Source organism: Neodiprion lecontei, chromosome 3 (assembly GCF_021901455.1).
Source record: "Neodiprion lecontei isolate iyNeoLeco1 chromosome 3, iyNeoLeco1.1, whole genome shotgun sequence".
NCBI lineage: Eukaryota > Metazoa > Arthropoda > Insecta > Hymenoptera > Diprionidae > Neodiprion > Neodiprion lecontei.
The window spans coordinates 35,618,370-35,635,884 of record NC_060262.1 but is presented as its reverse complement, the minus strand read 5'-3'; the positions used below and the strand labels follow the sequence as shown (position 1 = coordinate 35,635,884).

At 38.9% G+C, this 17,515-nt stretch overlaps 3 protein-coding genes across 7 annotated transcripts in view; 2 read left to right on the top strand and 1 right to left on the bottom strand.

Moving 5' to 3' along the window:
* Positions 1-9,590, top strand: part of LOC107227136 (tetratricopeptide repeat protein 28) — a 37,030-nt gene extending 27,440 nt beyond the window's left edge. For both annotated transcript variants that reach the window (XM_046733756.1, XM_046733757.1), the window contains 10 exons: positions 3,319-3,417; positions 3,519-3,984; positions 4,061-4,468; positions 4,567-4,944; positions 5,018-6,469; positions 6,616-7,118; positions 7,233-7,595; positions 7,710-7,947; positions 8,090-8,302; positions 8,394-9,590. In XM_046733756.1, the coding sequence (XP_046589712.1) occupies positions 3,319-3,417; positions 3,519-3,984; positions 4,061-4,468; positions 4,567-4,944; positions 5,018-6,469; positions 6,616-7,118; positions 7,233-7,595; positions 7,710-7,947; positions 8,090-8,302; positions 8,394-9,034 (4,761 nt within the window). In that variant the 3' untranslated portion in view covers positions 9,035-9,590. The remainder of the gene's footprint in view (positions 1-3,318; positions 3,418-3,518; positions 3,985-4,060; positions 4,469-4,566; positions 4,945-5,017; positions 6,470-6,615; positions 7,119-7,232; positions 7,596-7,709; positions 7,948-8,089; positions 8,303-8,393) is intronic.
* LOC107227139 (peptidyl-tRNA hydrolase 2, mitochondrial) lies at positions 1,103-10,846 on the bottom strand. Of its 3 annotated transcripts, none has more exons than XM_046733762.1 (5): positions 10,700-10,820; positions 10,333-10,560; positions 10,052-10,237; positions 9,642-9,797; positions 1,103-1,129 (listed from the first exon to the last, which is right to left on the bottom strand). In XM_046733762.1, exons 2-5 carry the CDS (start codon positions 10,474-10,476, stop codon positions 1,118-1,120), a joined length of 498 nt encoding a protein of 165 aa, XP_046589718.1. In that variant the 5' UTR covers positions 10,477-10,560; positions 10,700-10,820; the 3' UTR covers positions 1,103-1,117. The 3 variants fall into 3 exon arrangements, with proteins under 3 accessions (XP_046589718.1, XP_015523675.2, XP_015523676.1); XM_015668189.2 differs by lacking the exon at positions 1,103-1,129 and adding an exon at positions 9,230-9,367; XM_015668190.2 differs by lacking the exon at positions 1,103-1,129 and having other exon boundaries at positions 9,578-9,797; positions 10,732-10,846.
* Positions 10,779-17,019, top strand: LOC107227137 (AP-1 complex subunit beta-1). 2 transcript variants are annotated; one of them, XM_015668187.2, is made up of 12 exons: positions 10,779-10,883; positions 11,391-11,503; positions 11,599-11,769; positions 12,900-12,926; positions 13,027-13,272; positions 13,516-13,776; positions 13,885-14,307; positions 14,518-15,202; positions 15,311-15,566; positions 15,645-15,996; positions 16,221-16,412; positions 16,554-17,019. In XM_015668187.2, exons 2-12 carry the CDS (start codon positions 11,396-11,398, stop codon positions 16,626-16,628), a joined length of 2,796 nt encoding a protein of 931 aa, XP_015523673.1. In that variant the 5' UTR covers positions 10,779-10,883; positions 11,391-11,395; the 3' UTR covers positions 16,629-17,019. The 2 variants fall into 2 exon arrangements, with proteins under 2 accessions (XP_015523673.1, XP_015523674.1); XM_015668188.2 differs by lacking the exon at positions 12,900-12,926.
* The last annotated feature ends 496 nt before the right edge of the window (positions 17,020-17,515 follow it).

The window sequence follows — 17,515 nt, the reverse complement described above, 5'->3', positions numbered from 1 at the left end:
AAATGACGAGTTTGGTGACAAATTGTGATTGCTGGAAAATTTGTCAATTGTGTTGAGTGAACTATTACAGAATCACTAAACTAGTTGGCAAGAGTTAGCGCCCTGGAAAAGGGCCTTATCTAATGGACCCCCTCCGACTCAGATAATGCCCATGAAAGAGGATGCTACCGGCTCGTCTTAAACAATGTCTCATAGGGATATCTCTGAGGTAATTACAAGTTAAATCCCGTATTTTTTACCATTTTATGTACTATCCAGCAATCTTTGACTAGTCATGAAACAATTCCATCTAAAAACAAATATTATCCTGCTTTTAACAAATTCACAGCAGATTTTTCAATGCTTAATACTACCAAATGATAAACGGACTCTCCTAAAAACAATCTGATACCTTTTTACCGGTACTATTTTCTTCAAACTATGAAAAATGCTCGCAGCTGATATTAAAAAAAAAAAATAGTGATAAAGTTTCATTATCAACATATTTAAAACCAGTATAATAATAGCTGAATACTTAAGAACTTCAAGTCTAGTCTACTTACAAGATATTGAACTTAAAATGCGAGTCCACACTCTTTCCACAAAGTAATAATAATAACTTGGTATCATTAGGTGGAGCCCGAAGGTACGTCGGCCCTGGCCGCTGGATCTCGGGCTCTGTTTCTGGAAACAGTGCGCAGAAGTAACGCAGCTTGCCAGAATGGAGACTACCCCCTAGCTGCTACTCTGTACTCGGAAGCCCTTGCCTTAGACTCTCTTAGTCACGTGTTGTACTCAAATAGATCTGCGGCTCGTTTAAAGATGGGACAATTTGCTCTAGCTTTACAAGATGCAGTAAGAGCAACGGAACTGAATCCCCAATGGCATAAAGTATAAATGCTATACCTTTCCTATTTATTACTAAATAATAAACTCAAATCGAACGTTTCCATCACTTTCAACTGTTTCTAAAACACATTGTTCAATTTATTCTTAGGCATATTATCGGCAAGGAGTAGCCCTCCAATGCCTAGGCAGACATGGAGAAGCCTTGGCAGCTTTTAGTGCTGGCTTGGCAAGGGATTCATCCAATTGTCAACTGTTGTCCGGATTGGTGGAAGCTTCGTTGAAATCACCTTTACGCACAACCCTAGAACCAACGTTCCAACAACTCAGGGCAATGAAACTGGATGAATCACCATTTGTAGTTATATCTGTAGTTGGGCAAGAGCTGTTAGGAGCTGGGCAATATCGAGCGGCAGCTGGTGTCTTAGAAGCAGCGTTATCCATTGGAACATGCAGTCTGAAATTAAGGGGTTCCGTCTTTTCTGCCCTATCTAGTGCTTACTGGGCTCTCAATTCGTTGGACAAGGCAATCAGTTACATGCAACAAGATTTAGGTACAATTTTCGAAAATCATCTGATACCATCTTCAGCTATACGGTTAAAATTTGGACCTTGGTCTGCTTTGTATACATGATATTTTTAGTAATATGCAAGATTATTTCTAGGTGTTGCACGTTCATTAGGTGATACTCAAGGCGAATGCAGAGCACATGGCAATTTGGGCTCAGCATACTTTAGCAAAGGTAGCTTCAAGGAAGCTTTAACAGCACATAGATATCAACTGGTTTTAGCCATGAAGTGTAAAGACACCCAGGCAGCCGCGTCAGCGTTGACGAGCTTAGGGCATGTCTATACAGCTATCGGAGATTTACCAAATGCTTTAGCATCACACAAGCAATGCGTTCAATTAGTAAAACAAATGGCAGATCGCCTACAAGAAGCAAGAGAAATTGGTAACGTGGGAGCAGTTTACTTGGCAATGGGCGAGTTTGAGAGTGCAGTTGATTGTCACACACAGCATTTGAGAATAGCTCGACGTCTGGGAGACCGAGTAGAAGAAGCCAGAGCTTTCAGTAACTTAGGATCGTCACATCACTATAGAAGAAACTTTCGTCAAGCTATGGCTTATCATGAAAATGTTTTGAGAATAGCTCAGGAACTTGGCGATCGAGTTGTGGAGACAAGAGCCTATGCTGGACTTGGACATGCAGCAAGATGCGCAGGTGAGCATTATAATTGCTCTAAACCCAATTCAATGGTACATGTTACTTGAGCAGGGTAATAATTCATGCTAATTAACACAAGATCATAAGATTCAATATGTTTTGAATTCTCATATCTCGTGATCAAAATATATTAATTTTAACGAATCATTACTTTTCTGGTATCAAGGTAATGGTATAACATTATACAAGCAGATAATTTCCGCCAGGTATTGCAATCACAGGGCACAAGCATTGCGTGAGAAATACAAATAGAATCTAATCTTCAATACAATTGAGTATTACAATTCAGCAAAATTTGAAGTCAACTCCACTGTGAGTAATTTTAGTACTGGCAAGCTACAAAAATTCTTGACATCGTAGTACGCAAATCTATTGAATGCTAATTCAATTATACGAAGTAAAGTTAGTCCTTTTAACGAAGCTTCATCTTCTGCTTTCCACTAATATGTATTGAGGCAGGGTTCGTACGCACAGGGAAAGCCGGGAAAACCGGGAAAACTCAGGGAGTTTCTTACAGCAGGGAAAAGTCAGGGAAAAGGCAGGAAATTTCGAAAATAAGACTGGAATTTTAAGTTTCTTGAAGAAATAAAGTCGTTCTTATACGTACATTACTTGATATCAAACCTCCTTTCATTTTTTTTATTACTGAAAATCGCTGGCTGTTGTTTGTAAATTAGTAGTCGGACAGTAAATTAATTAGTAGGTAATATTTAAGGTATTAGTATTGATATGCAAAAAAATTGTTATGAATCAGCGGCATATTTCTTGGAAGGTTACTGAAAAAAATCCTATTTTCAAGCTGGAACACCTGGAAAAGTCAGGGAATTTCGGGTTCCAAAAAGCGTACGAACCCTGTGAGAGTACAGGTCAAGAGAGGAGGCAACCGTGATTACAAAAGATAATTTTATTTCGTTGTTGCAGCTCTGATCGGAATCAACGAAGTAGTAATTGCCCTTTGTAATCCTTGCCCAGATCCACAAGAATTTAATATTAAATTATTCCCTATTAGCTCAAATACAAGGCTATTAAGTGAAAATCGATCCTATTCGAAGGTCAGGATGTGATTATAGGTGATCTTGCACAAGCAAAGCTCTGGCATCAGAGACAACTGGATGTAGCCCTGACGACAAAAGATAAGGTAGCAGAAGGACGTGCCTGTAGTAATTTGGGAATTGTGTATCAACTGCTAGGAGAACACGATGCAGCATTGAAGCTTCATCAAGCCCACTTAGGTATTGCCAGAGCCCTTGGGGACACCGCTGGTATGGGAAGAGCGTATGGAAACATTGGGAATGCCTATAATGCATTGGGTTATTACGAACAAGCAATAAAATACCACAAGCAAGAGTTGACGATAAGTAAAGAGGTGATTCAATGTTATTTAGTACCTTTTATGATTTACTTTATTAAACTACTTAGAATTGTCAACGATTTTCAGTTAATTCGGAATCATATTATTTATTATAGGTCAATGATCGTAGTTCGGAAGCAAGTACACATGGAAATTTAGCCGTTGCATATCAAGCTGTACAAGGACACGAAGCAGCCTTACGACATTATCGGGCTCACTTGGCAATAGCTCGCGAATTGAAAGATGTGGCTGGAGAAGCTTGCGCGCTGCTTAACCTTGCCAACTGTCTCTCATCCCGTGCTAGATTTGAAGAAGCTGTTCCATACTATGAAAACTATCTTATGATATCGCAGGAACTTCATGACATAGAGGGGGAAGCTAAAGCTTGTCACTTTCTGGGTTATGCCCATTATTGCCTTGGCAATCATCGACAAGCAGTGAGATATTATGATCAAGATTTAGCTTTGGCCAAAGATTTGCAGGATAAATCTGGAATGGGAAGAGCATACTGCAACTTAGGTCTTGCACACTTGGCTCTTGGAAATTTAGACACAGCTTTGGAATGCCAGAAATATTATTTAGGTAAATTGGACATTTATGGATACATTATCTTGAAACTTTCTCTGGAATTTTACCAGCTTATAATTTTTCTATTTAGCAATTGCTCATATGACTAAACATCTAGCTGGAAAATTTAGAGCCCTGGGCAATATCGGAGATTGCTTTTTACGTCTCGATGAACCTGAAGAAGCTATAAAAATGCACCAACGCCAGTTGAGTCTTGCGCGACAAGCAGCCGACCGTAGTCTCGAAGCAGCAGCGTACGGAGCTTTGGGTGTTGCACATCGAGCAACGAGAAATTTGGACAAAGCTCTCGGATTTCATACGCAAGAACTGACATTAAGGCAGGAAGCAGGAGACTTAAGAGGAGAGTGTCGAGCCCATGGCAATTTAGGTGCTGTTCATATGGCTCTGGGTCAGTATACACATGCTGTCAAATGTTACCAGGAACAATTGGAGCGAGCAAGAGAATTAGCAGACTCTGGAGTTGAAGCCCAAGCTCTAGGTAAGCTAGTAGTGCATTGAATATGACGCAGCTTTGAACTGGCGAATTTACAAAAGGTCGGATCTATTTATATTTGTATTCTTTTCTTTTTTTAAAAGGAAATTTGGGTATAGCTAGACTTAACATGGCCCACTACGAAGATGCAATTGGATATTTTGAGCAACAACTGGCAACTTTGGAACCACTTTCAACAGCAACAGCGTTACTTGATAAAGCAAGAGCTCTTGGTAATTTGGGCGACTGTTACGAAGCATTAGGGGATCCTGAAGAGGCGATAAAGTGTCATGACCAACAGCTGATTGCTGCAAATAGACTTAGAAGTATTCGGGATCAAGAACGTGCCTACAGAGGATTGGGAAGAGCACGTGAGGCTCTAGGAAATTTGCAACAAGCTTTGGTTTGCTTTGAAAAAAGATTAGTAGCTGCACATGAAGTTGATAGTCCTGAAGCAAGAGGATCAGCCTATGGCGATTTAGGTATGTTTCGTAGGTTTTGTTAAATGTGCAAATTATACTCCACGTAAAACTAAAATTGGCATTTTCAATTTAGGAAGAGTGCATGCTGCACTGGGCAATCATGAACAGGCTGTCAGTTGTTTATCGCATCAACTGACTCTTGCCAGAGGTCTGGGTGATAGAGCTGGGGAGGCTGAAGCAGCTAGTGGTCTTGGTGCTGTTCATCTTCTCATGGATGATCCGAGCTCAGCTCTACGACACCATCAGCTGGAGCTATCTATTGCGGAAGGATTGGATGCAGCTGGACTACAAGCTCGAGCTTGTGCAAATCTTGGAGCAACACAAGAAGCACTTGGTCAATTTGAGGAAGCTGTTCGATTACAAGAACAATCATTGAGTTTGGCTGCTGCAGCTGGTGATCAGCCAGCTAGAGCAGCTGCTTTTTCCAGTCTTGGCCGTCTTCATCATTTATGTGGAGATCTGTCGCGAGCATTAAGTTATCTGCAGTCTGGACTCTCATTATCTGAGGGATTGGGTCGGAGAGAAGAAGCCGCCAGTTTGAGACACAGATTGGGCTTGGTTCATTGGGAAGCTGGAGAAGCTACAACATCTGTGGAGCAGTTTGAAAGGGCAGCCAATTTATTAGAATCTTTGGACGGTTGTCTACCTCCTCCTTCTGGACAGCCAAGCAGAGCAGATTTACTTTCCAATACATATAGAATGTTGCAGAAAGTTTTAGTAAGTTTGAATAGACCCGAGGAAGCTCTAAATTGGGCAGAAAGATCTCGGAGATGTAAAAATCGAACTCTAGATGATGCCACACATTATTCAGAAATAATAGACAGACAGCGAGGTATTATATTATACTTCAGTGAAGCAGAAACTGAATTACATGCGTGGTGTTTAGCACCTGGTCGGGGTCTGCTCAGATTTCACTCTGCAACGCTAGAAGATGGGGTAAGTTTGGAGAGAAGAGTTTCATTTGCTCGCGAAGCGTTATTGGGAGAGTCAAGCGAGTCTGTGGAAGAACCTGGAAAAATACCATCAAGAGGACATCGTTTAAATGCAAGTTCTTACAGCTTGAGTAGTTTATTCAGCGTGGGATCGGTAAGCTCGCGTGCTGGAAGTGCACGTTGGGGCATAGGAGTTAAAGGGCCAGTTTGGCAAGCTCCTGCTCATGTGCAAAGCCTCTACGACCTTCTCCTTGCACCATTTGAAGATCTTCTACCACCAACAAGAAAGGAACTTATACTGGTTGTCGAGAAATCTCTATACTTGGCTCCTCTACCTGCGCTACAATCAAGTCCAGGTGAAGATTATCTTTGTGAGAGATTTTCTCTACTGGTTGTCCCATCACTAGCAGCATTGAGGCGGAGATCAAGAATCCCGATGCCAGAAGGTGGAGCAACGGTAGCTGCGCTAGTCGCAGGAAATCCGAATGTGCCCGATGAAATCAGAGAAGAATACGGATGGCCAGAAAGCGTTATATCTGCAGAAACAGAAGCTGGAATTGTTGCAGAGCTTCTAGAGTCCCGACCATTAATTGGTATACCACGTCAAATGATTATTTCCACACTATCTTATAAAAAAAAATATCAAATTTTTCCTGTATCAAGAAATAGCAACAAATTTGGTTGCATATTATAAGATAAAATACGGATTAACAATTTTTAAGTATAATCTTGTTTACAGGCAACGAAGCTACAAGATCAGCTGTTTTAAGAGCATTACCAGACGCTGAATGCGTTCATCTGACAACCCCTGTTTTTTGGAAATCTGCAAGCATAGCTTTAACTGCTGATCAACGCGAGGAACAAGCCGACAAATCAGAATACCTTTTGACCTGTTCAGATATTTCAAGATTGCGATTATCAGCCCGTCTAGTTGTAATATCAAGTGGTCACTGCTGGAGCGGAGGTGAAAATACAAGTGTAAGTTCTGATGGAATCCAACAAATGGCGAAAACTTTACTGGGCACAGGAGCGCAATGCGTACTAATAGGAATGTGGCCTGTACCACCAACGGCAGGTAGCATTTTGTTGAGAGCTTTCTATAGTGCAATGCTGCAAGGTGCTAGAGCTTCTAGGGCATTGGCTGAGGCCATGCAAACTGTACAACATACAAGACATTTCGCACACCCGTCCAACTGGGCAGGATGGCTTCTTCTTGGTGGAGACGCTCGACTTTCGAATAAGGTAAATTTTATGTTGACTTTTTATTAAATTGGATTGTTTAGTCATTATAAATAAATCACTCATTGATTCTTCAAAAAAACGCACAGAAGATAACATGACTTTATAACTGTATAGGTGGCACTCATGGGTCAAGCTTTGGCAGAGCTTATACGAAGTGGTCCAGAACAGAGTCGAGATGCGTTAAGAGTAACACTGCATCTAGTTGAGAAATCTTTGCAAAGAATACACCGTGGCCAGAAAAACGCAATGTATACAACACAGCGTAGTATTGAGAATAAAGTTGGCGAGGCTGCGGGCTGGCGAGAATTGCTCATGTCAGTTGGGTTCAGATTTGAACCAGCTGGTAATGGAATCCCATCGTCAGTGTTTTTCCCACAAAGTGACCCTGAAGAGAGATTAACCAGATGTAGTGCCAGCTTACAAGCCTTACTTGGATTAGGACCTGCTTCTTTACACGCTCTCGTCAGACTTTTACAGGTATGGTGATGATATTTCAAAATTCACATAGCACTATTTTATTTCAATGACTTTACTTCATTTTCGTATTATTCCCTTCTTTCTGGTTTTGACTATCATTTTTCATAAAAAAAGGTACCCGAAGCTGCCGAGGATGTGATCTCTGCAATGCGAAGAGCAAGCTGTGCAACTGAAGGTCAAGAAGTTAGTTTACCTGTCAGAGTATGGCGGGCTGCAGGATCGCACGAGTTGTTTGCCAGTTTAGGATTTGATTTGATGGAAGTGGGACAATCGGAAGTTACATTAAGAACTGGAAAGCAAGCTTCACGCCGAGCTGTTCAATTTGCACTGCAAGCACTGCTAGCTTTGTTTGGTGGGTAGACATTTTTATTGAATGACTTGTCAAGTCTTCAAGGGAATCAAGTAATTCGTACAGTAGGAAAGTATGTCACTGAGTACCAGAAGGTCAAAAGGCTGAAATTTTCATCTTGTTCGTTATGCTTCACTTTTGACAGATACCCAAGAAGCTCCCAAAAGTCTTAGCCTAGATTCTAGTAGCTCAATGGAAAGTCTAGCTTCAGTATCACAAACTGAGAAAACTTCGCCCGATCCACCCAGACTCGGAGGAGCTTTTGCAAGTTATGTACGTCGTCGTGGGGAACCAGATGGGAAAACTACCGAAGCATCTAATATTCCAATTGTTCAACCATCTCGGAGCAACTGTGGAGGTATTGAAGGACATTCGCTTACACGACTGACAAAGTAAAGCAATGGTTCCCAAGTTATTTACCATCTTAATGCCTGCTATATTTTTTATAGGAGAGTCAGACGCTGCATTCACACCGAGTCCTCCGGTTGCATTGAATTTGAATCATCAAACACGTATCCGAAATTTATATTCTGACCAAAATCCCAGACCTGGTTCTAGTTCCAGCAGTTCAGCAACGGATTGGGAAAGCGGACATGCAACTGTCTTGCGCCGTCAACCACTTCCACCATTACCTGCTACTGTTCTTGAAAGGTTAAGTGTGAGAACAGAAGTTGGGCCTAGCTCGCCTAGAAAACCTCGCCACCCCACTTCTACTGAAGACATCAATCCGCAGACTGAAGGTTCTCAACCATCAGAAGTTCATCCTCATAATTTAAGAAACCTAGCAACATCATTGACTAGTTTAACTCGAGAATTGACTCCAACGATCTCTGAAGTATACCATGAACGAAACTTGGGCCTTGGTCTAGCACCATCTCTGTCTAAACTCCTTGAGGAGGTTGGTTCTGTCCAAGATAATGATCAGAGTCAGATTTCTAGGCCAACCCATAGCCAGACTCAAAATTGGTTGCAAAATGAACCGGAATTATGCCGAAGAGATGAAGCAGATGGTAGATCGATTGCCGAATCTCAGTGCAGTGCGACAAGCTCTAATAAAATACATAGGAAGGCTCCCCCACCCCCAGTATAAATTATTTATGTTGTGTCCGTTGCAGATTAAAATATTTGTGCGGAGATTAGTGTTAAATATTGGAAAACAGGATGAAATTAAATGCATATGGTTACATATTTAACAAATATAGTATAGTTTAAATAGGAATGGTATCAAGTATCGCGTTAGTGTAAGAAATTTGGAATATTTAACCCTAGTATTATGCATCTGGAAATTGTACGGGGCAACAGTATTGAATGACTGATAGTTTAGTATTGTACAAATGAATGTAACATGTTACTGCTGTGTTGAAAATATGAAACAGCTCTCGAAGAAGACATCCAGTCAGTATTCAACACTTTTTTCCATATGCTTGAACGAAAAAGAAAAATGTAACATATTATCCATAAGACTTCTGTGTGTAAGATATTATGTATCATGAAATATAATAATACATTCCATCATCGCATGCCTGCAGTAACAATCTGACGTGTTCATAACGTTCAATTGTTCTACTGACACTTAATCCACAAGTTTATCGAAATATCTTAGCAGTTTATCATATTTATGGAAGAAATCGAATCTTTTTTTAAAATATGCTTTATTTATCAATAAAATGTTAAAATAATTTCAAGTGTCCTGTCACCTGATCTATTAATTCTTCAGGACCTGGACCAATCCCACAAACAGTTCTGCTACCAGATGCTATCTGAGTTCGACCTGCATCTCTGACAACGTTAGATAGAAGACCTATTGCCTTGGCATGCTTCGCTAGTTCAAGTAAAGCTACTTCACTGTCCACCTGAAAAACAAGCATAGGTGACATTAGAAGTAATAAATCAATAGAAGTCATTTTTTATGTTGTCTTTAAGTAAACTTTTTGAATTTCGATTTTACACACTCATCTACAAGGGAAAATGAATATTAAGTATTACAAGCAATTCTAGGAAGACCATTCTATATAAATATAAGATCACATGATCACAGTAATAATAATTAGTGAGATTTGAAAGTTTCGCATTTGCTTATCGGTGATTGCAAGTCATTTCATTTTACCTTCAATGTTATTTTAGCTTGGCCGCAATCATCCCATTCCCTGAGAATTTGTGGGTGCTTCGTAGCTAATTTATAAGCTGCGACAGCTGCATGAGAACACTGTGCTGCGACTTTCCCCTTGCCCATTTTCAAGTCAGTTCTGATAACCAATACCAGCTTGTAGTTGCTATCAGCATCGCTAAATATCTGTATGTACAAAAATATTAGGAGTAGGAGTACAAAAATCTCAACAAATATTTGTCTCTATACACAGTGTAATACTTTATGAAACAATTACAAACCACGTTATGTTGTTCGTCCAAATCAGACTTACTGCTAGAGCTGTTTCGTAGCAACTTGAATATACTGTAACTAAATCCTATTCCCAAACCCAGGAGGAATTTATAATCCAACCCAAAGTCAAGTAACATTCGTAGTACTTCCATTTTCGTTCATCAATTTCGTGTTTAAAATTCACATCATTTTCACTTTATGCTTCTGCACATGGCATGATGATTGATCATAACCTCCTGAAAATCACATCGCATACATGTCATAAGATTATTAAATTCGAGAACAGATATACGCTTGATTCAACTTTGGAGGTGAAAACTTTGGTTTGAGTAAGTGTAAAATAGGCTAGTGTAATCTTTATCACATTAAACGTACTGTAAATTGTAAAACAATAATTTGCTTTTTACCGCAGGATACCGATCTTTTAAGTTGGTAGGGGACAGCCAACAGCGCATGCTCTGTTCTGGTTAAATGGTGTACGACAAGTAGCGCCGGGGGCGTTGATTCTGCTGTCAGTAGACGGTTCGTTCATCATTTCAGAATTTTTATAGCTATTCAGGTAACTGGAAATTGCTATAATTATGTTGAGAAATTATATTTCGTTTAGGTTATATACGGAATAATAAAAATCGTAGCTTCGTTCTTTCGGTCGAGTTTTGGTCATATCTTGTTTAATTTATCTGGTACCGCCTACTAATGGATCGTCGTGGACCTACAGGCGTATAAAATTCACTTCACCGTAATCGTCTACCATTAGATTTATCGCTGCAAACCAATATCGATCGTTCCGACTTTGGCACATTTTCTTTTCCCATTTCACAAAGACAGCTGTTTCGGCAATCGAGTAATTTTTTAAGAACATTGATTTTTCGTGCTCCAGAGTAGCGTGATCGTACTATAGACATGTTACACATTGATCCATCTACTAACGTGTCAAATTTGTTCGAAATTCTGACATTTGTTACCTCACCAATTCGATGTGAATGAATAGCAAACTGCGCATGCATAAAATCAGCATTAGTGTCTGCTGTAACTGTGTTTAATCTTGAAACAATATTTCCAACAGTAACAATGACTGATTCGAAGTATTTTACAACCACGAAGAAAGGTGAAATCTTTGAGCTGAAATCTGAGTTAAACAATGATAAAAAAGAAAAGAAGAAAGAAGCAGTCAAAAAGGTACAATTCTAATTTATTTTGTTATCAACACAGAATTCACTGACTGTTAATTTGGGAACTGACTAAAGACGAATATTTTGTTGCTCTTTATTTAGGTGATTGCTTCGATGACGGTCGGAAAAGATGTCTCCGCGCTTTTTCCTGATGTTGTAAACTGCATGCAGACGGATAACCTGGAATTGAAGAAGCTGGTATACTTGTACCTGATGAACTATGCTAAAAGTCAACCCGACATGGCGATCATGGCTGTCAACACCTTTGTTAAGGTAACGTAGTTTAGAACTTTCTTCATGTTTATACTTTGCCAGCAATTTCATAATACTAACAAACTTTTTACTCTTTTTTAAATGTACTTTTATATTGTATGCACGGGTCATTATGCGAGTATATTGAACAGGCTTCGAGGCAAGCTGTTAAACAGGATACAACGATAGATCACTATCTCTTTCATCTTATCATTGCTCATTTTTATGTATCACTAAGGTAATTTCATTTCAAAATTAATATCACATTCACAAGTGGGCGACAATTTTCTTCTCGTACTGTAAATAGGGATGTTCTCTGATACGATGTATTGAAGACAACGGTGTTATATTTTTTAATTGATTTCTCACATAATCATGTAGTTCTGATGGCATGTTGCAAAAATCGTCTCTTTCATGTGTGAAGAATATGTATGTCCATGTATAATTTCACGGATCATTTCAAAGTAAAATGCAGAGTATAATATTTTTATAAGAAATTTATAAAAATTGTTATATTTGGGCTATTGAATTCACATTTATTTGATTATTTAACTTAAAAAAATACAGAGATTGTTTATTGGAAGTAATGTACTTTGCAATTAGAGCATCGTATCACTCAAATTATATTCGAATTCGATCACTCATTAAAGCCAACATTTTACTTGATTAAAATAAGGTAATTCAAAAAGTACCGTCAGAATTGCATGTTTGTTGTACTTGGGATGCCTTAAACTCAAAATTGGAAAGAAAACTGCAGCCCGCTGGTGAGTTCCATCAGTGTTTTGGATGCCATTACCCAATAGTAAAGTGTGATTTGTTTTTCATCTTGCTTCGTCTCAAGTTTTTCTCATCTCACACATATTCATATCAGTTATCATTATGATTAATCTGCAGTGCAAAAAGTATTGAACTAATTATTGATTCAATTGCACATTTTTTTAAGTACCACGAGTGTAAGTTATTGGTTATTGTGTATATGGATGTATAATTTTTTTGAAGTTTTCATACTTATAATCACTTGGGCTCGTGTTCTTTGAAAAATGTTATCAATTTATTTGCATACTAAGATAAGTGATTAATATTTATAACTAATAAGCACTAAAAATGGTGACGGTGACCAATCTGTCCTTTTTCGTTCTGACACGCAAAAGGAGCTAGCGACATCTCCGATGACAAAGGTACACATACCCTTTTCTATTTTTCAAAACTCACGGGTTGAGATAGATAGCCACTGCTGTGACTAGACTTGAATCCCTGGCTTGCCCGATTTTTGCGTAGGACTGTGAGGACCCGAACCCCCTGATCCGAGCTTTGGCTGTACGCACCATGGGCTGCATTCGAGTGGATAAGATTACTGAATACCTCTGCGAACCTCTTCGAAAGTGTTTGAAAGATGAGGATCCGTACGTACGCAAGACAGCTGCTGTTTGCGTCGCCAAGCTGTATGACATTAATGCAGCACTTGTTGAAGACCAAGGATTTCTGGATCAACTGAAGGATCTTTTATCGGACAGCAATCCTATGGTAAATAACTTCGTGATATTCTTGTATTACAACAAGATTTTCAGCTCTAATTACGAGCATTTCAGTCCAAAAAGAGTTTTCACGTTTTAATAAAATGGGTTTTTTTAATAATAAATAAAAATAATTATAATAATAATATGCGGAAAAATCAATTACGATTAATGCATTTTAAGTCCCATGTCCCATCTCATCTCAAGTTTTCAGTACTTCGATTCTGTTGCTGACAATATCTTCTTTAACAAGGTCGTTGCAAATGCTGTTGCGGCGCTATCTGAGATAAATGAAGCAAGCCCCAGTGGACAGCCGTTGGTAGAGATGAATGCGCAGACCATCAATAAGCTGCTTACAGCCTTGAACGAATGTACGGAATGGGGACAAGTTTTCATTCTTGATTCACTAGCCAACTATTCTCCAAAAGACGATCGTGAGGCACAGAGTATCTGCGAACGGATCACGCCGCGTCTCGCCCATGCAAACGCAGCAGTAGTTCTGTCTGCTGTCAAGGTTATCACACTTACTACACTTGCACATGCTTTTGGAACGTTATTTAATAAAGATGTATGGTCTTTAAGCTGATCATCTTCAATAATGTTGTTTACGTATGGTTTTCAGGTTCTGATGAAGCTTATGGAAATGCTGCAATCAGAGTCTGACTTCGTTGGTACGCTGACTAAAAAATTAGCACCACCATTAGTTACCCTTCTTAGTTCCGAGCCTGAAGTTCAATATGTAGCTTTAAGGAATATCAATCTGATCGTCCAGAAAAGGCCAGATATATTGAAACATGAAATGAAGGTATTTTTTGTCAAGTACAACGATCCCATCTATGTGAAACTTGAAAAATTAGATATCATGATCAGATTGGCCTCTCAAGCAAACATTGCTCAAGTTCTATCCGAGTTGAAAGAATATGCTACTGAAGTTGACGTAGATTTCGTCAGGAAAGCAGTTAGAGCCATTGGACGTTGCGCCATCAAGGTTGAACCTTCTGCTGAACGCTGCGTATCTACCTTACTGGATTTAATTCAAACAAAAGTATGTTGTAATTTAGAGATCCATAAATTTATAAAATATTTAGAGGTACAAAAATTTTATGAAATCTGAGAACATCTAGAGATCTCCATTAAATCACGCTATTGAATTTAATTTTGTGAAATATTGAATTGCAAAATACTAACTATTTATTACAATTCTCATCGCGTTATTAACTACAAGATTACTAATGATGTATACCTATTGTTTCAGGTCAATTACGTGGTCCAAGAAGCAATTGTTGTCATCAAGGACATATTCCGAAAATATCCCAACAAATACGAGAGTATAATATCAACCCTGTGTGAAAATTTGGACACTCTAGACGAGCCGGAAGCAAGAGCGTCAATGATCTGGATAATAGGCGAATACGCGGAGAGAATCGATAATGCCGATGAATTACTAGAGAGTTTCCTAGAAGGATTTCACGATGAAAATACGCAGGTACAATTGCAGCTGCTCACAGCGATTGTAAAATTATTCCTGAAGCGGCCCACCGACACTCAAGAGCTGGTACAACAAGTACTCAGTCTTGCTACTCAAGACTCCGACAATCCTGATCTTCGAGACCGTGGCTTCATTTACTGGAGATTACTCAGTACAGATCCAGCAGCTGCCAAGGAAGTCGTATTAGCGGAGAAGCCACTGATTTCCGAAGAAACTGACCTTCTGGAACCCGCGCTTCTAGATGAACTAATTTGTCACATATCCAGTCTAGCCTCTGTTTATCACAAACCACCAACAGCCTTTGTGGAGGGAAGAGCTGCTGGTGCCAGAAAATCACTTCCAGCTAGGAGCAACTCCAACGAAGATACTGTACAGCGAGTTCCGCAGCCACAGTCACAAGTTATACCTGCTCAGGATTCGCTGATCGGAGATCTCCTCAGCATGGACATTGGTGAGTGCAGATGACTCATGAAACCTAAATAAAATTAACATCACAGGTTTTTACATCATTTTCATACAGAAGATATAGTTTCTCATGCAAATATTATTTTCCTGAAAGGTGGTCCAAGCGTTGTAACACCTGCACCAACGTCGCAATCTGGATTGGGCTTAGATCTGTTGGGAGGGGGACTTGATGGTATTTTAGGTTCTAATGACCCTATCAGCGCACCCGCCATATCTCAAACCACCACTGGCCTTTTGGGCGATATATTTGGATTCAGTCAGGCACCAACGTCCTATATACCACCTAAAGTGAATTGGCTGCCAGCTGAGAAAGGAAAGGGATTCGATGTTTGGGGGACGTTTTCGAGAAAGTAAGAACTGTGAAAAATGCTCATGCATATCACCGACTTCATGGAAATTGTACAAATAATGCTCTTTTTTGCCACCAGGAACGGACAAATCAGTATGGATATGACATTCTCTAATAAAGCAATGCAGCCCATGGGAGGATTTGCAATTCAACTAAACAAAAACAGCTTTGGTTTAACGCCAGCTGCACCATTGCAAGTCGGTGGTCCTCTTAACCCGGGTGCTAGTATTGAAACAAGCGTTATCCTGTCAACGGCTGGTGCTGTGCAGCGAATGGATCCTTTGAATGATCTGCAAGTTGCGATGAAGAATAACATTGGCATCTTCTATTTTGCTTGTCTTGTACCAATGAACGTGTTCTTCACTGAAGATGGACAGTTGGATAAAAGAATTTTCTTATCCACTTGGAAAGATATTCCAGCTCAAAATGAGGTATGTTTTACAGATATTGAATAGCCTATAGTATGATTTATATTCCTACTGAAGTATATCAAACTGGTGCTTGATGCTCATTGTTTGAACTATACGTATGTTTAGAAACAGATTACTTCAATTGATTAATAAACGACTTTTTCAATTTAGTTGAAATTGTCTGATATTGGAAGAAACTCGTATCTCAATAGATGTGATGTGTTTGTCACTTTTTGTGATAATAGGTACAATACACGTTGACTGGAGTTATGCTCACTGCCGATCAGGTAGTACAGAAGATGCAACAAAATAACGTGTTTACAATAGCCAAAAGAAACGTTGAAGGGCAAGATATGCTTTATCAATCCCTCAAGCTGACCAATAACGTCTGGGTTCTTAACGAACTCAAAATCCAACCAGGCAACCCTAATGTCACAGTAAGTATTGATATTGAAATTCTTTTGTGTATGGTTTTGCAACTCAATTTAGAAGCTACCTATTATTGGTATGATTCAATTTTGGAATTGATCAGTTACATTTTTTCTGACTTGTACAGCAGCATATACTTCTTGTTACAGCTGTCACTAAAGTCACGATCTGTGGAGGTGGCGTCAGGAGTCTTTGCCGCTTATGATGCGATTCTGCATTCGTGAATAACACCATCATTCCCGACCCAAGAACTTAGAAATATGAATCTTATTGCTAATTATTAAATTAATTATAATGGATGCGTTGTCCAGATTTCTCTTGAAATTGTTTACATTTTTAAAACCTTGTACATGTTATGATTGAGTTAAAATGTTACACTAAATTATGCAACCTATTTCAGCTCACATTTCAAAAGGAAATACGAAATTCCACGAGAGATCATTTGTTTGAAACAATATACTCTCACTGAAATCTGCTACGAACACAAGTGATAGTGTATAATATTGAAACAAATCGTGTTAAACATAATTGTTTTCGAATAGCCGCAAACATATTTAAATTGTGTGCTCCATGATGTATAAATAATAAAATGAAGAAATATGATATACATATAAACTACTAAGCTTGATAATATACCACATACGTATTTTACAGCACAGGATTTTGGGTAATTCCACATAGTACGTCTGAGATATTTGTGACACCGTTTTATACTGATTGTGAGTAGAAGAAATTAACCAACTAGTCAGTATATCACTAACATGAGATTGTTACAAGGCTTCAGTGTCTACACTAACTTGCAATTGGAATAAAAATTTACTCTTCATAATTTGTAAATTACCAGTATGACACTAGATTACATGAGATAATTTCGATGTATTTACTGTTTTGCAAATGCCAGGAAGTCTCATGTTCATGAATAATTTGATCAGTATTCAAATGCAGACAAATTCACAAGATTAGTGTTTGATATTTGTCAGCTTGAAAATTTATATAATATTAACACAGTAAATTAAAATTAGTATAGTTATTCAATACAGCTTAAATGGTATATTTGAAAATGACACCACGCTAAATCTGGATTCGATGCAAAATGGAAGGTATGAGCATA

What these genes read in the sequence shown, in the direction of transcription:
- LOC107227137 (XM_015668187.2), top strand. Translation starts at nt 11,396, where the DNA reads ATGACTGATTCGAAGTATTTTACAACCACGAAGAAAGGTGAAATCTTT. An exon ending in AGAAAGAAGCAGTCAAAAAG is followed by an intron (nt 11,504 to 11,598) that starts GTACAATTCTAA and finishes CTCTTTATTTAG; the next exon opens with GTGATTGCTTCGATGACGGT. An exon ending in CGACATCTCCGATGACAAAG is followed by an intron (nt 12,927 to 13,026) that starts GTACACATACCC and finishes ATTTTTGCGTAG; the next exon opens with GACTGTGAGGACCCGAACCC.
- LOC107227139 (XM_015668190.2), bottom strand. Translation starts at nt 10,476, where the DNA reads ATGGAAGTACTACGAATGTTACTTGACTTTGGGTTGGATTATAAATTC. An exon ending in TGGACGAACAACATAACGTG is followed by an intron (nt 10,238 to 10,332) that starts GTTTGTAATTGT and finishes TTGTACATACAG; the next exon opens with ATATTTAGCGATGCTGATAG. An exon ending in AAGCTAAAATAACATTGAAG is followed by an intron (nt 9,798 to 10,051) that starts GTAAAATGAAAT and finishes CTTGTTTTTCAG; the next exon opens with GTGGACAGTGAAGTAGCTTT.